We start from the raw sequence: 24,265 nt of genomic DNA, 5'->3' as shown, positions 1-24,265 counted from the left end.
ATTGTCCATGGAGCTCCGAGACAAGATTTTGTTGAGGCACAGATCTATGGACTGGTACCAAAACATTTCTGCAGCATTGAAGGTCCCCAAGAACACAATGGCTTCCATTCTTAAATTGAAGAAGTTCAGAACCATCAAGACTCTTTCTAGAGCTGGATCCTCTACTGAGATGGTTGTCCTTCTTGAAGGTTCTCCCATCTCTGCAGCAATGAGGCCTTTATGGTAGAGTGGCCAGACGGAAACCACATTCAAATCTTTTCACATGATTTAGAAATAAACACACCTGTCAATATAAGGTCCCACAATTGACAGTGCATGTCAGAGCAGAAACTATACCGTGAAGGCCAAGGAACTGTCCGTAGATCTCAGAGATATAATTGTCATGAGGCATATCTGGGGAAATGTATAAAACATTTTTAGTTTTGAAAGTTTCCAAGAACACAGTGGTCTATCATTGGGAAATGGAGAAAATATGGAACTAACCAGACTCTGCCTAGAGCTTGGCTGACCAACTAAACTGAGCAACTAGGCAAGAAGGCCCTGTGTCAGGGAGGTGACCAACAACCCAATGACCACTCTGACAGTACTAAAGAGTTAATTGGCTAAGATGGGAGAACCTGCCAAAAGGACAACAGTCTCTACAGCACTTCACCAATCTGTCCTTTATGGGAGAGGTGCCAGATGGACGCCATTCCTGAGAAAAAAGGCTCATGAAAGCATGCCTGGAATTTGCAAAAAGGCATGTGAAAGATTCTGTGGTCTGAGACAAATGTAACTATTTGGCCTGAATGCAAAGTGTAATGTCTGGAGGAAACCAGGCACAACTCATCACCCTTCTAACACCATCCCTACTGTGAAGCATGGTGGTGGCAGCATCATGCTATGGGGATGCTGTTCAGCAGCAGGGACTGGTAAGGATAGAGGGAACAATGAATGGCGCCAAATACAGGCAAATGCTTAATGAGAGCCTGCTAAAGAGTGTAAACAACCTTTGACTGGGGGTGCGATTTACATTCCAACAAGACAATGACCCAAGCATACAGCCAAAGCAAAGCTGGAATGGCTTCAGAAGAAGAATGTGAAAGTCCTTGAGTGGCCCAGACTTCAATCCCATTGAAAATCTTTGGAAAGACTTGAAGATGGCTGTTCACCACCACTTCCCATCTAACTTAACAAAGCTTGAAAATCCTCAAGGAAGAATGAGTAAAATCCCAAATCCAGATTTGCAACGCTGATAGACATAAAACACACGACTCAAAGGTGCTTCTGCAAACTATTACACATTTCTAAAAGTGTGTGTGTGTGTGAGAGAAACCTATTTAATCCATTTTGAATTCAAGCTGTAACACAACAAAATGTGGAATAAGTCAGGACTTTCTGAAGGCACTTCAATAGAATGAATAGAACGTGCGTCCGCATTCAAGTCAATGATGGCATAATGGGTGGACTGGCAGCCATTGCGAGTGTACCCATTAGTGCAAAGCAGGAAGTGTACCCATCAATACGTGCTGTGATTTTTGTTGATTCAACTCCATTGACATTACGAAAAATCCATTGCATGAGCCATATCAGTTAACATTCTACATTGGCATGGAAATGATTGCATCATAATACCAAGCCGCTATTGCCAGTATACCTGTAAGATAACCAGTCATTACCAGGGTTAGAGGTTCAAAGTCCATTCTATTCATTGTTTGCTACAATACCTTGCTTGTTTCAGCAAGGGGCAAAAAATGTCAACCCGTTGTCAAGAGTCCATTATTATTGCCTCCCGAGTGGCGCAGCGGTCTAAGGCATTGCATCGTAGTGCTTGAGGCGTCACTACACACCCGGGTTCGATCCCAGGCTGTGTCACAACCTGCCGTGACTGAGTCCCATAGGGCTGCGCACAATTGGCCCAGCATCGTCCAGGTTAGGGGAGGGTTTGGCCGGGGAGGCATTACTCGGCTCATTGTGCTCTAGCGACTTCCGGTCGTCAGTTGAATGGTGTTTCCTCCAACACATTGGTCCAGCTGGCTTTCGGGTGTAAAGAAGCATGTTTCAGAGGACGCATGACTCGACCTTCATCTCTCCCGAGGTCATTGGGGAGTTGTAGCGATGAGACAAGATTGTAATTGGATCGCAATTGGATATCACGAAAAAGGGGGTAAAAAATGAGTCTTATCGCAGAAATGGAGTAAACCGCATAAATGCAGTCTTCGTTAGCTGTTCGTTCCAAACGGTTATGACTGTTAATTTCATGACGCTCTTCATCCATAACCGTCGGTTACACAATTATATGGTAATTGTGCCAGTCCTACTACACTGTGCCAGTATTTCCTTACTGCTCATGTTAAGAGGAGTAGGCTTACTAAAAAACTGCCCTGACCCAAACCATTCAATGATTATTTGTGCTGTTTCTCACCTCAAATGTGGGACTACATATGAAATAGTGATAGTTTTATGTGGAACTATGCCACTGTTTTCAGTGAATGTTTTATTCTGCATTGTATTTCTCACCTTAGGCCTAGATCCTTAAATAAATATAGCATAAAGAATGTTGTCACCTCGTTTTTAAAAACATTGTGCAGACAGTGAGACCATTGTGCAATCTCTCTGCTGTAAGTAATCCTCTGGAACAATTTTCACGCACCTGTTGTGGAACATTTCAACTTAATGTCTATCTTCTACATACTGCATCCATTTCAAGCAGTGTTTTCCCTGCCATATACGCTATGCAACTGTATTCCTTTTAGAAATAAATAGTATTTTTCCCAATATGAAGATTCTCATTCCTCCCCTGAAAGAAAGCTGTTTCAGAGCAGGCTCCCTCATCATCCTTCCTGCATTCTACTCTGTTAGGGGCCACCCCTCTACAAACTCCCACTCGAGCAAAGCTGAAGTGTAGCGGTTATTCCTGTTGAGTGTGGAGCGTTCTCTAAGGAATGTGAATGGAAGATAAGCCCCAGGAATGTGATTTCCCCTGCTTATCGCAGTCTCCCTGGCTCGATCTGCACACTGCCATCTGAAAACAACCCTGGATGTGGCACAAAGAAAGTTAAACATAACACCTTGGCATCACACCCGGCACGGTGTTCCAACTGTGGGTTGGTTAGTGCACAGATTAGTTTTGGGCGGTATCTAGATTTTCACACCGTTTCTGTACCATACCGCACAAAACAATTCAGGCAACAGGGATCTTGATCCAGGAGGGTATTGAAGATTGAATGTCTGTAGTCTGGTACCAGTCTTTGCCACTCCATCTCATTGCCAAAGAGACTGGCCTTTCAGCAGTCCTCATGTTCAATATGCAGCTGGATTTAAGGTGGAGTTGCTTGTTGGTTGTTGGAAATAACATGAATATGTTCCACGACAACATGGAGCCTTGAATATAGAATTAGAACTTTGACAAAGTCAAAACATTTAGCTGTTAGCTAGGCAAGTTATTGTATTTTGAGGCTTAAAATCAAAGCAGAGGTTTTGTGGTTGGAATTGCCGTATGTATTTAGACTGAGCTAGCAATTTGACAGATTAGTTTCATCTGGACAATCACAGTTGCTTAGTAACCGTATACCAGCGTATTCTGTGGAGAAAAAAGTGATAGAGTTCCAATATTTGGATAATTGTTGTAATTGGAGGATAACCTGTGAGGGTTATCAACTCATCAGTTCTCCTCGCTCATTAATGATTGAATGTTCATATTTGAAGATGACAGAAAGGCCAGTTTCTTTGACAATGACAAGGAGTGGTTCGGAGTGGAATGTTAGCTAAAGAGACTTACTTAGGCTAGACTGTCTCTGCTGTAACTAAAAAGCTTGATCTAGCCACTTAGCTAGCAAGTTAGCAAAACAAATGCATAACTGGAGCCCTGAGCTGTGTGTGTATACTTTATTTGGCCCCTCCTACATTTCTTGTAGTTATACTTAATTTATAGTCATATGCATTGCCATATCATACCGTCAGTATTTCGAAATACCCCGGTATATCGCCCAAGCCTATTTCAGATCCTCTGTTTTCTGAAGGATTCTTCAAAGGGTTGTTAACCATTAACTGTAAATGTCAGAGGAAAGTAGCTGTAACAACAGCATTCCAAATTTCTCACTATACCAAAGATTAAACATAAATAATCAGGAATCAGTTTCTTGATTTTTCTGTTTTTTTTAAATCAGTGTTTGGCAATTCTGGAAGATGTCAAACTAATTGAATTGGCTTTGTGGTAGCCTACGCTTAATTCTATTGGCCTGTGTAAAGAAGTAAGCAGGGAAAGGAGTGGTGGGGAGTGCTGAAAGTTTTGGCTGTAGGTTAAAGCAAAGCACCCTTACTCAAGAGACCTCTTGAGAGCCGTGTGCTCTGGCTGAACAGATTTCACATTAACACGTTGAGCGAAAGGAGAGACTGCACTCGGCACTGCTCCCTCCGTTCACCGCTTGGCGAGGTACAGTGAATTAAGTGTTTCTGGGAAGGGAGGGATTGTCACTGGAAAATGGGGTGATGGACAGGGTTACAACGCGAGTTTCAGTGTTGTAAAGTATTTATGTAAAAATACCCCCCCAAAATACTTTAGTACTTTAAAGTATCTACTTTACTATTTATTTTTTACAACTTTTACTTCACTACATTCCATAATAACTTCTTAGGGCTGAGATCCCGCTAACGGAATTGATATGACAACAGCCAGTGAAAGTGCAGGGTGCCAAATTCAAAACGACAGAATTCCCATAATTAAAATTCCTCAAACATACAAGTATTTTACACCATTTTAATGATACACTTCTTGTTAATCCCACCACAGTTCAAATAGGCTTTACGGCGAAAGCACCACAAACGATTATGTTAGGTCAGAGCCAAGTCACAAAAAAACACAGCCATTTTTCCAGCCAAAGAGAGGAGTCACAATAAGCAGAAATGGAGATAAATGAATCACTAACCTTTGATCTTCATCAGATGACACTCATAGGACTTCATGTTACACAATACATGTATGTTTTGTTTGATAAAGTTAATATTTATATTTAAAAAATCTCAGTATACATTGGTGCGTTACGTTCACTAGTTCCAAAAACATCCGGTGATTTTGCAGAGAGCCACATCAATTTACAGAAATACTCATCATAAATGTTGATGAAAATACAAGTGTTATACATGGAACTTTAGATACACTTCTCCTCAATGCAACCGCTGTGTCAGATTTAAAAAAAGCTTTACGGAAAAAGCAAACCATGCAATAATCTGAGTACGGCGCTCAGAGCCCAAACAAGCCAAAAAGATATCCGCCATAATGTGCAGTCAACAGAAGTCAGAAATATCATTATAAATATTCGCCTACCTTTGATCTTCATCAGAATGCACTCCCAGGAATACCAGTTCCACAATAAATTTTTGTTTTGTTCGATAATGTCTGCCATTTATGTCCAAATAGCTCCTTTTGTTAGCACGTTTGGTAAACAAACTCACAAAGCACGTTCATTAGGAGCAGACAAAGTCAAAAAGTTCCGTTACAGTCAGCAGAAACATGTCAAACAAAGTATAGAATCAATCTTTAGGATGTTAACATAAATCTTCAATAATATTCCAACCGGAGAATTCCTTTGTCTTTAGAATTGCAATGGAACAGAGCTCGCTCTCACGTGAACGAGCGTCACGAGCTCAAGGCATTCTGGCAGACCTCTGACTCATTCGCCCCCACTTAACAGTAGAAGCATCAAACAAGGTTCTAAAGACTTGACATATAGTGGAAGCCTTAGGAAGTGCAACATGACCAATATCCCACTGTTTCTTCAATAGGGAATGAGTTGATTTCCCACTTCCTGGTTGGATATTTTCTCAGGTTTTTGCCTGCCATATAGGTTCTGTTATACTCAGACATTCAAACAGTTTTAGAAACTTCAGTGTTTTCTATCCAAATATACTAATAATATACACATATACAACTGGGACTGAGTAGCAGGCAGTTTACTCTGGGCACCTTATTCGTCCAAGCTACTCAATACTGCCCCCAGCCATAAGTTTTTAAAGAAAATAATACATTTTTCCTAAGACTCAAAAGTACTCATATTTTGAATGCTTAGCAGGATAGGAAAATGGTCCAATTCACACACTTATCAAGATAACATCCCTGGTCATCCCTACTGCCTCTAAACAGCCATCACTAACATAGAGAGTCTGCTGCCAACATACGGACTCAAATCTCTGGCCACTTAAATACAGACTTAATAAAGGTATCACCAGTCACTTTAAATAACGGCACTTTAATGTTTACGTATCCTACATTTACTCATATGTATATACTTTATTCTACACCATCTACTGCATCTTGCCTATGCCGCATGCCATTTCTCATTTATATGTCCATATTAATCATCCCTTTACATTTGTATATTTGTGTGTGTATAAGGTAGTTGTTGTGAATTTGTTAGATTACTTGTTAGATTTTACTGCATAGTCGGAACTAGAAGCACAAGCATTTCGCTACACTCACATTAACATCTGCTAACCATGTGTATGTGACCAATACAATTTGATTTGATCTGGCGGACTCACTAAAAACAAATGTTTTTTGTTTGTAAATTAGTGTTGGAGTGAGCCCCTCTCCATGTATGTATGAAAATAGTGCCATCTGGTTTGCTTAATATAAGGAAGTATATTATAGCAATTACTTTTACTTAAGTATATTTAAAACAAAATACTTTTAGACTTTTACTCAAGTAGTATTTTACTGAGTGACTTTTACTTTAGTCATTTTCTGTTAACATGTATTTACTTTTTCTATAGTATGACAATTGGGTACTTTTTCCACAGCTGGTTGTTTTCACCATTGCCAGGCAGTGTCGGAATGTGAGGCTGATGTAATTCAAAACATCACAAAGTGAAATCCACCCTCAATCTCCAAGGTCCTCCCTTCCATCCCTCGCGCTTCAGTTGCCCACCTGAGGCAGGATATAGACTCACCACTATCTGCCGACAGCTTTGAGAGACACGGGGAGCCTTCTCTCTCAGCTGGAGGATGATAATGGATCGGTAGGGACACCCAGGATTAGGGCTACTATCTCTCTCCCTCTCTCTATGCCTCTCTACCCCCTTCTTAAGGTGACAGTAGGACCATTGACATTTGATGTTCAGGTTTACTAGTGTCTTCATATGATTTGTGTTTGAGGCCATCTCTCAAAACAAAATCAAGGTTTTCATATGTTTTATTCATACGCGTAGGTGCATAATGAAGCGTATTATTCCCACTTCAATTAATTTGATTGAAGTTCTGAATTACTAGAGAATCATTTGTACAGATATTGGTGGGCACCACTGGGCTGAAATGGTGGAAGAACAAAGGGTTTCTGTTTTTATAGAAAACTGAACACGGCCCTATCCGTTTGTGTTGATTCTTCACATGGGATTATTTCACTGAACAACAAAAGGGAATATTGAATGATCCCCAATGATCCATCCCATCTCCCAAAACATTTTCAACATAGTCTAGAAACTAAAGCTTTGGTTGTCTTCCCCTCAGGCTTCCATGTCTTCTCCCTGGACCTCCTCAATGTCCAACTCTTGAACATCAGTCTCTGAGGCCTCATCTTCACTGTCACTTTCCAGCCCTGTTGAGGATGGCTCGTTGTCAGGCTCAAAAAGCCTCAAATTTACCCGGATGGCCACCAATTTTTCAACCCTTGTATTGGTCAGTCTGTTGCGTACTTTGGTGTGCGTGTTCCCACACAAGGGCCAGTTGCGCTCTGAGGCGGCTGATGTTGGTGGGATTTGGAGGATGGAGGCCACAGGAGAAAGAGCCTCAGATCCACAAAGTCCCTTCCACCAGGTTGCTGATGTAATATGGCAGTCATGCCAACATATCTCAGCTCCATCCTAAAGCCCTTGATTGGAAGTGTACTTCACCAGACTGCCAAGAACCTTGCCCTCATCCAGGCCAAGGTGGCGAGACACGGTAGTGATGACACCATAGGCCTTGTCAATCTCTGCACCAGACAGGATGCTCTTGCCAGCATACTTGTGGTCCAACATGTACGCTGCGGTGTGTATGGGCTTCAGGCAGAAGTCTTCACGCTTCTTGATGTATTTTAGAACTGCAGTTTCCTCTGCTTGGAGTAACAGTGAAGTGGGCAGAGCAGTATGGATTTCTTCTCTTACATCTGCAAGCAGTCTGAACATCAGACAGAATGGCATTGTCTCCCTCAATCCATGCAATGGCTACTGCTATAGGGTTCAGGCTGCGTACCATTCTCTCCCAAGATGCATCATCCAGGAGGATCCTCTTGATGGGGCTGTCCATATCGGCAGACTGTGATATGGCCATTTCTTGGAGAGACTCCTTCCCTCCAGGAGACTGTCAAACATGACAACACCACCCCAAATGGTATTGCTGGGCACCTTCGATGTGGTGCTCTTATTCTTCTCACTCTGCTTGGTGAGGTAGATTGTGGTATATGTCTCCGTGTGAAATGTCTCCACATATCAGATTGTGCCCGTGGCATTTTCTTGTAACGATTAGTTAAGCAGTCAGATTAAACAACTAATTTTGTAAGATGTTTTAAAATGAAACATGTATGGAAACAGGTGAATTAACACTCTTCAGTAGGAGGCTCAAGCAAGCTAAAACCCACAAGGTAAAAACTAACTAGCAGAAATTAACAAGTTAGAAATGATTTAACACACTTTGCTGTAGGCTACTATTTGCTAGTTGACAAAAAATCATGTGTGTCATATGCAATAGATTCACCCCACCCAGTATTGTAATCAAAACTTACCAGAAAGCATGTAGTCCTTGGCTCAGACAGTGTAGTAGTGTGGCCTCAATTAGAGGTTGACCGATTATGATTTTTCAACACCGATACCGATTTATTGGAGGACCAAAGAAGCCAATACCGATTACTCGGCCGATTTTTAATAAAAACATTTTTTATTTTTACTACTAATAATTAAATAAATAAAAATACTATTTTAAAAAATAAAATTAAAATAAAAACGTATTTATTTGTAATAATGACAATTACAACGATACTGAATGAACACTTATTTTAACTTAATATAATACATCAATAAAATCAATTTAGCCTAAAATAAATAATGAAAAATGTTCAATTTGGTTTAAATAATGCAAAAACAAAGTGTTGGAGAAAAAAGTGCAATATGTGCTAACGTTTCAGTTCCTTGCTCAGAACATGAGAACATTTGAAAGCTGGTGGTTCCTTTTAACATGAGTCTTCAATATTCCCAGGTAAGAAGCTTTAGGTTGTAGTTATTATAGGACTATTTCCCTCTATACCATTTGTACTTCATTAACCTTTGACTATTGGATGTTCTTATAGGCACTTTAGTATTGCCGGTGTAACAGTATAGCTTCCGTCCCTCTCCTCGCTCCTCCCTGGGCTCGAACCAGCAACACAATGACAACAGCCACCATCGAAGCAGCGTTACCCATGCAGAGCAAGGGGAACAACTACTAGAAGGCTCAGAGCGAGTGATGTTAAACTCTATTAGCGGCACTAACTAGCTAGCCATTTCACTTCGGTTACACCAGCCTCATCTCAGGAGTTGATAGGCTTGAAATCATAAACAGCGCAATGCTTGACGCACAATGAAGAGCTGCTGGCAAAACGCACGAAAGTGCTGTTTGAATGAATGTTTACGCGCCTGCTTCTGCCTACCACCGCTCAGTCAGATAAGTTTAATGCTAGCTAGCAACTTACCTTGGCTTACTGCATTCGTGTAACAGGCAGTCTCCTTGTGGAGTGCAACGAGAGAGAGGCAGGTCGTTATTGCGTTGGACTAGTTAACTGTAAGGTTGCAAGATTGAATCCCTGAGCTGACAAGGTGAAAATCTGCCGTTCTACCCCTGAACGAGGCAGTTAACCCATCGTTCCTAGGCAGTCATTGAAAATAAGAATGGGTTCTTAACTGACTTGCCTAGTTATGTAAAAAAAATCGGCACATCGTCGCTCAAAAATACCGATTTCCGATTGTTATGAATAATTGGGGCCGATTTCAAGTTGTCGGCCATTCTGATTAATCGGTCGACCTCTAGCCTCAATAGCATCTCATTAGTGTGGAAGCTCTTGAGAATCAACTGTGCATGTGATGGAAGCGTGCACTGCACATGTGATGAAAGAATGCACTTTTATGAGCATGGCTTTTATTTTTTTGAAGGTAGTATTATTGTTATTATTATTTGTATTTTATTTTCTCCACAATTTCGTGATATCCAATCGGTAGTTTGTCTTGTCCCAAAGCTGCAACTCCCGTACTGACTCTGTAGAGGCGAAGGTCGAGAGCCATGCATCCTCCGAAACACGACCCTGCCAAGCCACACTGCTTCTTGACACACTGCTCATTTAACGCGGAAGCCAGCCGCACCAATGTGTCAGAGGAAACACCATACACCTGGCGACTGAAGTCAGCTTGCAGGCTCCCGGCCTGCCACAAGGAGTTGCTAGAGCATGATGGGACAAGGACATCCCAGCGATGCAGTGCCGTAGACCGCTGCATCACTCGGGAGGCCCCTACATGGCGTTATTTCTATTACAGCATATTGAATGACTGTCATTCATATTTCATTCACCCAGCTCAATGTAACATCAATAGGTTCTTGCATCTACACGCACTCCTCCTCTCACCTTTTCTCTTCGCTTGTGGACTTCAGTGCCCAACACAACAGCTGTCTGTGACCAGGCGAAAAACCTTTCCAAGCCAAACCTTCATACTATAACCGATAACTGCTACACACAGCTTACATCGTTGTCACCATATTAGCTAGTCATAGTCAACATAGCTACTAGAACTAACGTGTTAGTAAACTCACTACAATCATGCAGTACAGCAAACGGATAAGCAGTTACACTTGTGGCCCCGGTGGCAATAAATGTAATAAAACCAAAAGTTTACCTTGACCTGCAAGAGTTCCAGTGTTTGGTAGCCTTAGCCAGCTAGCTAACAAGGCATCCCTCTCTATTTGAGTAGGCTAAACTAGCTAGCTGCATTTGCTAGCTGTGTAAGTGAAAAAATACAATACTCTTGCTTCAAAGAAATGAATTTGTTCAAAACTGTTCAACTTTTGTCTTTCTGTCTTGAGTCAAAACACCCCATTTCATGCACTGCAGTGCTAGCTAGTTGTAGGTTATGCTTTCAGTACAAGATTCATTCTCTTTGATTGGGTAGACATGTCAGTTCATGCTGCAAGAGCTCTTAGGTTGGAGGGCACCCTCCTGAAGTTGTCATAATTACTGTGTAAGTCTATGGAAGGGGGTGAGAACCATGAGCCTCCATCTACTGCATCTTGCCATCTTTATGGAATACATGTATCACTAGCCACTTTAACCTCTTGATGCTACCCATCCCGGATCCGGGATCGTGACTACGGCTCAAGCTCATTAGCATAACGCAAAATGTGAAAAAATATTCTTAGACATATTTAACCTCCACACCTACACAAGTCCAATAGCTCAAATGAAAGATAAACACCTTGTTCATCTACCCAGCAAGTCAGATTTCTAAAATGTTTTACGGCGAAAACATAGCACACATTTATATTAGACCACCACCGAAACAAAATGCAAGCGGCGGCCATTTTGTCCCAGAAAATATAAAATTTAAAAGTAGGATTAAAAAATAAATAATTCACTAACCTTTTGAAAATCTTCATCAGATGACAGTAATATTACATGTTACACAGTACATTTTTTTTTTTTCAATAATATGCCATTAATATCCATAAATCTCTGTTTACAATGACGACATTTCAAAAATGCTACTCAAAATGTCCGGAGAAATTATGATAGCTCGGACAGATAACGTCAGATAACAAGCAATAAACATGACTAAATATACATGTTCTACATATAGTTACAAAGATACACTTCTTCTTAATACAACCGCTGTGTTACATTTATTTTTAACGTTACAGAATTCGTTCACTAGTCTATGCTATGAGTCGGCGCTCAGATATTAGCAGTGTCTCCTCTACGTTTGGAGTCCACAGAAACCCAAAATAACCACATAAATATTCCCTTACCTTTGATGTTCTTCGATCAGAAGACGTAGAAGGAGTCATACTTACCCAATACATCGTTTGGTTTCAAGTTGTGCGTCTTTGTATTAGCATATGCTAACAGCTTCAGCTGAAATGCACCCAAAATAACTTCTGCTCCTTCTGGTCCCGCACTCTTGCGCAATCAAACTTCAAAATTACATATTATATGTTGACTAAACTGGTCAAACTAAGTGCAGAATCGAGCAAAATGATGTTTTTATCATGTAAAACAATGATCATCGCGAACAAACGAACCGGCTTCAACTGGTGTCTATTGGAAAAGAACGTTCTCCAAATCGGCCGCGCGCAATAGAGTGCATGTATGTGAGAGTGAACCGGGCATTTTCGCCCGCCAAAGGATGAGGGAGCGCGAAATTCAAACAATGAACGTGCCAATTGAAAGCAGACATCGCGCTGAACAAATACATACTGTTCCCAGATCGGTAGCTGCCTGGGAAGGGTGGGGGCGATGACGTCAAAGTTGACCCAACTTTTCTCTTGACAAGAGAGAGTTTGGGAGAAAGGCTGCCCTGAGAGTTCTGCTTTACATACAGACATAATTTAAACGGTTTTAGAAACTTTAGAGTGTTTTCTATTCAATAATTATTATTATATGCATATATTATCAATTTTGGAAAAAAATATTTTCAGTTTACTATGGGCACGCACTTCCTCCAAAGGGGGCAGTATTCAGCCATAAGCTCAAGAGGTTAAACAATGCCGCTTTTATATGTTTACATACCCAACATTACTCATCTCATATGTATATACTGTACTCGATACCATCTACTGCATCTTGCCTATGCCGTTCTGTACCATCACTCATTCATACGTCTTTATGTACATATTCTTCATCCCTTTACACTTGTGTGTGTATAAGGTAGTTGTAGTTGTTACTGCATTGTCGGAACTAGAAGCACAAACATTTCGCTCAATGTACTCAGAGGAGGACCGAAGCTAGCTGTCCTCCCGCTACCCCGTGGTGCTACCCCAGGGAGTGCTGTTGAGGCGACTGTATACCTTCAAATGTGTTTTTATAGATTATTTGTTAACGTGAATATGTAGTATAGTTTTATCATTAGTTTTATTTATTTTTACCTTTTAACTATTCAGATTTTTATGAAATTCACTGAGGAGGATGGTCCTCCCTTTCCTCATCTGGGTAGCTACCACTGCTGTATGCACTTGTCTGTAGATTTAGGTGTTGGATGTTTTAAACACTACAAGGAAATACATTTTTGTTGGCTAATTGCTCTCAAAGAAATCTTGGCTTGTATGTTTTCTCTGAGAGAGACAATTTGTTTAGAGCCTAGTCTGCTGATATTTTGAAATGCCATTTGCTGAGCTGGATTGTTTTACTGTTTTTATGCTAGTTGAATTGTGCTCTCCCATAGTGTTCACTGTGACCTAACGTTACCCTGTGGATAGGTGTACCTAGCAGTAGAAACGGTGAATGTGCCAATGCTTAGAACTAAATCTCGCCAGATGCAGCACCATTCATGATTCAGAAAATCAAAATGTCTGAAAGTAAACAATCCTGGCTTTTCTGGATGGAATCTCGATGTCTTGACGTTTCATATTACCTGTTGTATTTATTGTTCTCAAAGAAAGGCCAGAATGTTTTTCTCGCTGGACTGTTGAAGATGAAGAGACATGGGTGTTCAGTGTTACTCCTAATAGAGTTTCAAATAAGTGTTTGGCAGTTGAGGAGGAGAAACAAAATAGTTTCACAGAAACATAATCCTCAGTGTTGGAAGCTTAACCTTGATGTACAGTAGTTTGCTTATCTGGTTTAATAAGTCAACTGTTCTTGCTCCATCAAAACTTCAAAAAGCTGTTAGTGTTTTCCCTACAATTAATTAGTCTTGGCAATGCTTCGAACGCTGCGGTTAATGTTTCTGTGAAACTATTTTGTTTCCTTGCTTCTCCTCCTCAACTGCCAAACACTTATCTGAAGCTCAATGCAGTGTGAAAAATGAGTATTTTGGGCCTGCTTATTAGAAATCCAAATTGACGATGGCATTGTTGCTATGCCTCTGAGTTGCCCTAATTCATGTAGCATTTGTTGTGACGGACAGTTATATTTTTGTATCACCAGTGCACCACCTCTGTGTGTGTGTGTGTGTGTGTCTGGCTGAGACAATGATTAAACTCCATAGTTCCCTGGAGAGCATTTGGACACAATTAAACGCTATTGTTTATGACTGCCTCCTCCATTAATGTAACCACATTTGCACTGCCTCAGCACTGCTTTCTCTGACGCGATCAGCAAAGACATTGTGTTTGTGGACCTGGGTGTTTCGTCTCATTCGATGAGGAGCTGACAGTTTATAATGTGAACAAAGTTACATTTAAAATATGTATTTCAAATAATGTAAAATGTGATGACTGTTCAATGGCAATGATGTTTCTGAAAAGTCTACTAACTGAAGTCATTAAAATTTTGCAGCAGATGTTGGAGGGAACATTGTGTAATATTAAGAGATGTCTATTTGCACTACTCCACAAACGATGGCCTGTCTTCCATATTGGAGGCGGTCACTCATTCTGTCATTACATTCTTTTATAGGGCCATTTATTTTGGGGAGCAGAATGTTTCTGAAATGAGATTGGAGTGGTCTTTCTGACGCTGGGGACTGGAAAAGCACAGAGCAGTCGGATGTAATGGCCATTTTTATTTTATTTCTTCCCGGACTGATCTCACTGCTTTCGCAATGTGATTTCTGGGTATGTGATTTCCTCTGACATGTAACTAAGACTGTTTCTACCAGTGTGTCTTTTCCTCCCTTCATTATAAGAATAATTCTGTGATATTGGCTGGACTGATTTGATTTAGGATAGAATGCTCTGGAGAAAGTTTGCATTGACAATGCATGATTTATGTGAAAGTGAGAGCTACAGGTAACTGCCAAAATAATGGAAACACTTAAGTAAATGAGGGATACAAAGTATATTGAAAGCAGGTGCTTCCAGACAGGTGTAGTTCCTGAGTTAATCAAGCAATTAGCATCCTATCGTACTTAGGGTCAATTGTAAAAATGCTGGGCAGGGAATTCTTTTGGCTACAATGGCTATGCCCCAACAAGATGACAATGCCCCCATCCACAGGGTACGAGTGGTCACTGAATGGTTTGATGAGCATGAACATAATGTCAACCATATGCCATGACTGACTCAGTCACCAGATCTCAACCCAATTGACCACTTCTGGGAGATTCTGGAAGAATGTGAAGATGTATTTTTTTTGCACCTGCAGAGTTTTAAAACAGCCTATCACTTGGATGTTGTTGCATTAAATCAATGCATGCGCAAGCACTCTCGCAGTCTTTCTAAATTAGATTCAAAGTGCATCCAAAATAGATAATCCTGTTCAAGATTGATATATGCATATATAGATGTCCTAGCTTAGCTCTTTCAGGTAATACATTCAATGCAGCCTTCTATTTAGCTAATTAATGATGGGTTATGAATAATAAGCTTCTAACTTATAGCCTCTGTCTCTTGTGCAATATGCACACACCTGTGCTCCTCTGGTCTCTCTCCTTAAAAAAAGCTCCTTAGCTCTTGGGGTCCCATGCAAGAAAAGCTAGACTAGAATAATTTGCTGGACTTTTTTGTGTGCATTTCTCATAGCAATAGACTATTCAAAGATGGGTGTAAGCTGTTGTTTGCTGACTGTTAATTACAGCAGACAATAGAACTCACGGGTCATTTGAAAGAAGCGAGAACGCGCGATGGCGGTAGGCTATAGCATTTATTTATTCAGACATATAACAATTCAATCTTCGTGAAAGCCATCAATCTAATTATAGTCCTATTATACAAGCATGTCATTAGAATAATGAAGATGAGGACAACGTAACTTAACTGTTGTGAGGAAAGAATGAAGCAACAATAGAAAGAGGTAGGCTATAACATTAGGGGAAATATTATCAAATGTATATATGAGTCAGCCTCCTACTAATACAAATAGGCCCTACTATATTTTAAAATAAAATTCTCTAGCCTATACTTCTAACTTTGTAGGCCGTATGTAATGCACCAGAATCCACATGTGATGCACCAGAAAGTTCTGTCCCAGCTTCATCATGAGTTGAAGGAGGTGCATAATTCCAGTCCATGTAATACAGTTCACACTCAAAAAGATTAGCCTACTGGAGCTTGTTTCATTTATTTACTCAAGAGAGCATATAGCTAGCTACATCTATGGGATTTTGTTTTTATGACGTGCGTAAAGCATATCTGGCCTATAAAGCCTATAAATCATATGTATTGGATAATGACACAATCATTTAGCTTTTTTGGGGCTTGGGTTCATAAAATGTACAGTGGGGCCAAAAAGTATTTAGTCAGCCACCAATTGTGCAAGTTCTCCTACTTAAAGATGAGAGGCCTGTAATTTTCATCATAGGTACACTTCAACTATGACAGACAAAATGAGAAACAATCCAAAAAATCACATTGTAGGATTTTTAATGAATTTACTTGCACAATTGGTGGCTGACTAAATACTTTTTTGCCCCACTGTATATAATGTATAGCTTATCAGGCTCAGGAAGCATCAGGCTTGATTTAAAAAAATTAAAAAATATTTGCTTCATATCGTCTTGAATTACACTTCTGGTTTTGGCAGGAAATACCGGGCTACCCGGGAGAAGAGGTTTATTCTCAGGATGCAACATTTGTAAAATACTGGGAAAATATTAAACCCTATAACCTAACCCCTTCCACCAAAGTAACACTCACCAATGATCTTGTCTCTTTCCATCCACAGAGGAGAGCTGACGAACTCCTCTCCATCTACCCTCTCTCTCTCTGCGACTCTCCCCCTCCCCCAAGATGAGTGCCAAGTCAGCCATCAACAAGGCGGTGTTCACGCCCCACGATGAGAAGATGCTTGCAGCCGTGCAGGTGAAGAGGAGGACCAAGAAGAAGATCCCCTTCCTGGCTACTGGAGGACAGGGAGACTACATGACCTTCATCTGCCTCTCAGGTACTCCTACTTTTCACCTTTTTCATTTATTTGTCTTTCCTCTTTTTACCTCGTTTCCTAGTTTTTTTCTCTCATTGTTTTGCTGTTCCTCTCTTTACAGTCTTGTGTTCCTTTCCTCTCTTCATATCTGTGAGTCCTGGGGCTCCTGTGCTGATGACTACTCCAGACTGACAGGTTTCCCTGTAGCATTGTCTGTGGCATGTGGCTATAATGTCCCTGCTATTGACAGGTTTCTTGATGGCAGTGGTATGAGTGTGTGTGTGTTTGTTTATTTGTATGTGTGTGTTGGTGGACCAACTAGAGGGGGCGGTACTGCATCTGATCTAATGTCTGCCCAGAGTGATTATCCTCACTGTCAGTGTTATCAGCCTGGACTTGAGGTAACATGCTAGAGAGACCACAGCCACATTGCAACACACGTCCCCTTCACTTCACCTTCTAATACTCTCTCTGAAGAGCCTGTTTACTGCTGTAAACCTTAACCTTGAAGGCCAAAACTACCTCGCTGACGCCACTGCGTCAGGACTCAATGTAGTCTTCCAGTAAGTAATTACAACATGGTGCAATATGACAGTTGACATTATTTTTACCCTGATGTCTGTAGTACTGTACAGCACTCCTCTTCACCATTTCCCTATTGGTCAGATTATTATTATTTTTTAAATTCTTGGGCACTTTTTTCTTAGATCTTAAAGCACCTACAAATTCATAACGTGTTGTACAAAGTGGATTTGTAACATACACGAATTGCAAGAAGAAAAATAAATATTGATATATGCAGCCATGCAATCTCCATCTGTGTCACATTTCTGCTCTGCTAGAGCTGTCCTGGTCAACTGTAAGTGCTGTTATTGTGAAGTGGAAACGTCTAGGAGCAACAATGGCTGAGCCGCTAAGTGGTAGGCCACACAAGCTCACAGAACGGGGCCGCTGATTGCTGAAAATCGTCTGTCCTCAGTTGCAACACTCACTACCGCATTCCAAAGTTCCTCTGGAAGCAACGTCAGCACAAGAACTGGCCAAGCAGCCGCGCACAAGCCTAAGATCACCATGAGCAATGCCAAGTGTCAGCTGGAGTGGCGTAAAGCTCGCCACAGTTGGACTCTAGAGCAGTGGAAACACGTTCTCTTGAGTGATGAATCACACATAACCATCTGGCAGTCCGACGGACGAATCTGGGTTTGGTGGATGCCAGGAGAACGCTACCTGCCTGAATGCATAGTGCCAACTGTAAAGTTTGGCGGAGGAGGAATAATGGTCTGGGGCTGGAGTTTGGGTAAAGCCCTTTCCCGTTTTAGCATGACTATGCCCCTGTGCACAAAGCGAGGTCCATACAGAAATGGTTTGTCGAGGTCAGTGTGTAAGAACTTGACTGGCCTGTACAGAGCCCTGACCTCAACCCCATTGAACACCCTCGGAATGAATCGCCCAACATCAGTGCCCAACCTCACTAATGCTCTTGTGGCTAAATGGATGCAAATCCCCTCAGCAATGTTCCAACATCGAGTGGAAGAAATAAGACATTTTGGCTTGTGAACACTACTTTCAAAACTACTTGCTGAAATTATTCAAAACCTCTATAGCGACGCTTTAAATATCACTGTAAATTTGTGATGCAAAGACTGTTGGTGGAATTTGTTGGATGGGGAAGGAGAACCCTCCGTTTGTCCCACTGACTGCTATAATGTGAATGGATGCACATTCACAATTCCATTCTGGGTTCCTTGTACATGCAGCTAGGTCTACTACTACATCTTGTAAGGGTTGTGCTTTGTGGAGCAGCACAGATCCTATCCCTCTATATGGCTCATAAGCTTTTAGGAGCTGTACACATTCACTACCGACTAGGCAATTATTTTCCATGGAGGGCCACATAAGAATATATTTTTGCCATCGGGTGCCAGGATCATATTATGGGACTATACGTCATGTGTATGACTGACAGATATATCTACTGTAAATCACATCTAAATATGCTACATATTTTACTTTTTTAACATGCACATCTATAAACCACACCCATGTTCTGATTTTTGTTGGTAATTTCATTATTAAACATGCAATGAACTACACGGAGGGAAATGTACACTGTGCATTCGGCACCACGGACAGAACTCTTGTTATTGGGTATGAACAAAAACACCAAGAGAGCGCAACATTACATTTTAACTACTCCGTGTGAGGAGTGAAGTCTCTGAGCGGTGAAGTCGGGTATAGTTTCTGACGTCGCCATGAGCAGGATTGCTGAGTGGTGAGTCAGTAGGAGATGATCTGTGCCTTGACTTGTTATATTTCATCACTGAGCATGTCTGTTCACATACATAGGTTGACCCAAACAGTACAAACATCTTCTGGGCATGACTCTTAATCTTTGGAAAGTTTTTTTTTCATCAAGAGATGCATAGAACCTCGTCAGTGACATTGTTTTAAATAGTTCTCCATTCACTGCATTAGACTGACGATCGATAAGCTCAAGTTGCAGGTCAGTGGGAGCGTTGTCCACATTGAAGGTGAAAGGAGAGGAAACCAACAGCTGGTCATTTTCCAAGACTTTGAAATCCTCAAAACGACGAGGAAAGTCACTGTTCAAAGCACGCAGCAGCGATGTATACATCTCCCGCTGGTCACCTGATAGGGAACAGACTAGTAGTGTCGGAAGGTGAGTGAGATTGTTGGCTTCTACTTGGCTGGTCAGGAGGATTCATTTTCCCTTGAAGGTTTTGATAAGGCTGAGGCTGATCAGTTCATTCATGGGGGCCATGATGTCCACGGTTGAAGGCAAAATCAGCCAACCATTCTTTATCTTGCAGTTGATACTCGGCAATCTACGACTTCAGATTGGCGCTCCACCAACGTTCAGTCAATAAAATAAACTAACATATCTCAAGTAGCAGATATAGGATAGGAAGAAAGAGTGTGGCCTTTTCTATAATCGACAGGCTGGAGGTAAAGGCTGGAGGTAAAATGTATGACAATGTAATGAGACAGACATTTTTTACATAATGCAGGTTTCTCCGATCAAATAGCCTAAATGGACTTTATGGATTGGAGAAGGAGTTTCACCCCATTGTCCTGATCAGTGGTTTCATGTTTGTATCTGTAAAAAAAAAAAATGACAAGCTCATCATAGCGAAAAATAAAATACTTCTGCTTTTCCAGCTGTTTAAACGCATTGCAAATAGACTCATGGTAACTCCTGATAAGGTTGGGTAGCTGATATTCAGTGCTTAAATAGCCAACTTTATTAGTCACAGGTATCAGGACTAATTAAGCCAGTGCAATGGCTTGGGCATTCATGAAATTCCGTTGTGTAAGCACAGTAATCACGGACCTTTTGGCTGTCACTTCCACGGACATTGGTCCAGACCAAATCTGAACCAATGATCGATGTTTATGTTTGGTTTAGATTTTGTCCGGTCTGGACCAGACTTGATTTGGTCCAAACTTTGACCTCTATAAATTGTTTTCAACTTTCATTCAGAACTGAAAATGAACCTGATTTCAACGGCCATTTTGTTGTTGAAAATGACAACCAATCGAAAGAACAGCTGACTCTTGGTCGACCACCATTTATGATTTTTTTTTTTGTCATTGACAGCCATACTTCTGTGCGTGCTTGTGTGTGTGGGAAAACCTCAAGGATGAGTTGACAATCCCATGACTGCTGCTCCAGTGGTACAGAACAGTAGGCAGTGAGGCCCATCGAAATACAGAGGCACTTTTATTATGTAAGGAGCTATTGACACGCCTTTGGTACAGTAAGGCTACTGTGTTGACATGGCCACCATACTGACCTAGGATCAGTGAGCCCAGAGCGCTCTACTGTACTTCACTTTCTCTGGCCACTGAACGTAGTGTACCGCTACAGCCAGTGACCCCAGGCAAGATGGATGCCGTTCAAATCGGTCCAGTCAGTCCATTACTGGTATAGTGCCCTACCGCATGTCTTTACTCAAGCAGAGAGTAGAGCATCCTTTCATTCAGACTATGCGGGAGGTCTCTCAAAGAACATTGTCATGAATGGTCTCGTTACAATGCACTTTATCATGACACATAACCGTTATTGAATAAATGTCACCAAGTAGCCTGATTTTAATTTATTGGTGCTCAATGCACAGTGAAATTAAATTACTGCCAATGTTGGTCTTGACAAGGTGTTCTTTACAGCGTTGATCTTAAATCAATTCACGCTCAAGGCCATGATTTTGTACAATTGACTTCTAGCAACAAGAAAGCTAAAAGTTTAAAGGTGTGTGTTTTGTTCACTGAGTGAGAGTTTAGTGGGTGTGAATTGGATGGATGTTCTGTTCTCAGGGAGATGTGCGGTCGGTGCATTCTTCACTGAACCCTATAGGCCTGGACAAGATGCTGCGACTGCACTTTTCCTTGTTGTCTTTCACTTCTGTCTCGGCAGGAACCACACGAACGCTCGCTGACTTGACTGTTTGGCCAGGAGGGCCATAACTAGCAAGTGAGTCAGTGTACTCTGGGATCATCAAGTAGAATAGTGTTACTTAAATGACTCTACTACAAGGCATTTCCTGGAGCATTATTTCCCCAAAATCAATGGGCTGGCTATTAAAATGTACTATCGCTGCACTGTTAGTGTTATAGGAATGTATTAAACAGGGTGTAATGTATACACTGTTGGATTAATGTCTGGAAACTCTTGCACTGCTTTTTATAAAATGGGGTTGAATTGGTGGAAATGTAGTCAGACATTGGAAGGAAGTTGGGACATAAACAGTGGTACAGTGGATGCTGTTGTTGCTGTGTGTGTGCTCTATATGCTTGTATAAACGGACATTGATCTCAGTCTCAGTCTCTGTCACTCACACAAACACACACACACACACCTAAAGGATAGTGCATCAGGGCTTCGTACTCCGTATGAGAGAGAAGGAAAGTGCTGGCGCAGTGCCAGGAACCCAGGCAGGGCCAAGTCAGTGGGATCAGACTTTGATCACTGTGTTCCCATGTTTGTCTCTCTCCAGTACTGAATCTCAGGGCTTTTACACTGGGCAGGACAGCTAAACAAGTGTTGAAGACTATATTGACAGTACAGTATAAACAAAGGGTAAACCAGCACCTTTGCAGTTTTGGATGTTCTTGTATCGTTTGCCTGTTTGTCTGTCTGTGTGTCGGAGGCTGGCCAGGGCTTAATGGAGTTTAGAGCAGGAAATGAGGAGCAGGCAGTGATGGAGCCGTTCCTGTCTGATCAATACACAGCAAGACCCTGCCATGTCACACTAACAAATCTGTGTTTTATGTGCAGGTGGTGAGTGTGTGTTTGTATGCTAAGTGCTTATGCAGGTGTACGTTTGTGTGTGGGAGCACATGCTTTTGTATGCATGATGTGCTTGTGTGTTCACCCTGGTGTGGATGACCATGGTTGCATGTGTAAAGGGTTTCTGTGTGTGTGTGTCGACATTCCAGCAGCCCATCCCCCTGTAGGTATATGTGAACCTGAGACATACTCCACCAAGCTGAGAAGGCCTGACAAACATGAACAGATTGATCTCAAACTTAAATTGGGACCAATCTGTCACTGATTTTATGAACGTTAGCCCCCTTCACCTTCATAGATGATTTGTTATGTAGGGAGATGGATTGGTGTGTAGCCCCACAGGCATACTTGTAGACTTAGCTTCTTAGCTGTAGTGAATAGGTAAGTCAAGAAAGCTGTCTGAACTTAGTTATCAAGTCTGAATCACAGCAGAAATCCTCCCCACCATGATTATGTATTCACATGTGGTTTTGCAGAGAGGTCAGTGTAACCCACACGGTCCAGATGGAATGAGGATGGAAGCATATTTATTTAGAGATAGATGGAAAGCATTGACACCATCTGCGCTACAAGATGGATGACAGTGCTTTTAAAGGCAGGTATCCATCAGGGAAAGGTTACACGGAATCTCTCAGCACTTCAAAGTCGCATATAGTTAACTTAAGAAATATTGGATCATTGTACTTCTCCTCTCTCCTCTGCAGCTCTCCCCCAGGTCATTGCTGTATGAAAGTGTTTTCAGGCATCTTAACTCGTGAAAATAGTCGTGACGAGAAAGTCAAAGTTGGATTTACATTTCTTTGCCAGGATTTGAAAAAAGTTCCTGAGTGTTTAGCTTGAAATGAAGTCACAATGTTCTCAGTCTTGACAAATAAGTGTTTGTGGAGGTGCGACTTGGTTGGTCTGGTGTTGGTTTTGAGGAATGTTCTGTATTCTTCTCAAGGCTGATGATGCAGTTATCCACTGCAGATTGATGCGGCACTTTGCTTTCAGTATTTAGAGTGGAGAGAAATAGTGCAGGACTCCCTCAGCCACATCAGCAGGATGGTATCTGTGTGTAGGACTGTGTGTGTGTGTGCAAGCTAGGCTTGGGCGGTATACCGTATACTGGGGTATTTGGAAAAAGCCATAGGATGGTTTCTCAACACTGTAAATACCTTCAAAACTATTTCTTGATGTTTTTCAATAGATTTGAATATTTGTAGCTACTTTCCTAAGTTAATACCTGCAGTCAACTTGTGCAATATGTTAGATGAAGCATATTGCGTTCTTCATTTCACCTGTCACATTGTGAAGCTTAGTGTAGTTCCCCAGAACAGTCAAGTGTTCGTAAATAGCACAACTGGAGGAAGCAGGAGCCGGTGAGTCTATAGTGTTCTATAACTATTGGAGAGTCTCCGTTGTGCGGTGCACATGAAGTGATGAAGTTACACTTGTATGTAATTCACTACTAACATCAGATATCTTATGGCTTTCTGCGTGAAGTCAAAGAGCTCTGGATGAGTTATTTTTTTCCTGTGCTTCCTATTAGTGTTTTTCTCCTCCATTCTTCTCCCCTCTGCTCAGTGTACAAGTGCTGCTCTTCCTTTGGAAAAACATTCATCACAACTTTGTTCCTTTAAAAAAAAAAATCTCATTCCCTTTCGCTTGTAAATGTCCACACTCACTGAAAATGACATTGGGTAGCTACTAGCTATGCTTGGATAACTTCATGAGCTGGATTTGCCTGTCTGCAATTAGTTTGTTTGTTGTAGCTTAATTTTTTTTAGAACAGCGTTGATGTGATTTCACTATTTTATGCTAATTCTGTTAGCGTTCTGGTAATAAAGGCCTTTTCTTGTTTTTAGTGTGCTATACCGTAAATCCTGGGATGAGTGAAGGACAGTATGATATGAAAATCTGGATACCGCCCAAGCTTAGTGTGTGCCAATGCCAGTAACTGGGTCTGCAGTTAGATTTGTATGCACCAGTG

The 24,265-nt window shown here is 41.4% G+C and overlaps 1 protein-coding gene across 4 annotated transcripts in view; it reads left to right on the top strand.

Annotated features, from left to right (window-relative positions):
* The window catches only part of stxbp6 (syntaxin binding protein 6 (amisyn)), a 113,030-nt gene that overhangs the window by 4,636 nt on the left and 84,129 nt on the right, over nucleotides 1-24,265 (top strand). For 3 of the 4 annotated variants that reach the window (XR_006084553.1, XM_024437099.2, XM_024437101.2), the window contains exon 2: nucleotides 16,788-17,006. Coding sequence is in view for 3 of the 4 variants with exons in the window: in XM_024437099.2 (XP_024292867.1) it covers nucleotides 16,853-17,006 (154 nt within the window). In the remaining variant the exon portion in view is untranslated. Of the gene's footprint in view, nucleotides 1-14,582; nucleotides 14,741-16,787; nucleotides 17,007-24,265 lie in introns of all 4 variants that reach the window. The other variant, XM_024437100.2, reaches the window with a different exon arrangement.

The sequence above is a fragment of the Oncorhynchus tshawytscha genome, linkage group LG11, assembly GCF_018296145.1.
Source record: "Oncorhynchus tshawytscha isolate Ot180627B linkage group LG11, Otsh_v2.0, whole genome shotgun sequence".
NCBI lineage: Eukaryota > Metazoa > Chordata > Actinopteri > Salmoniformes > Salmonidae > Oncorhynchus > Oncorhynchus tshawytscha.
This window is presented reverse-complemented; position numbering and strand designations above follow the sequence as displayed.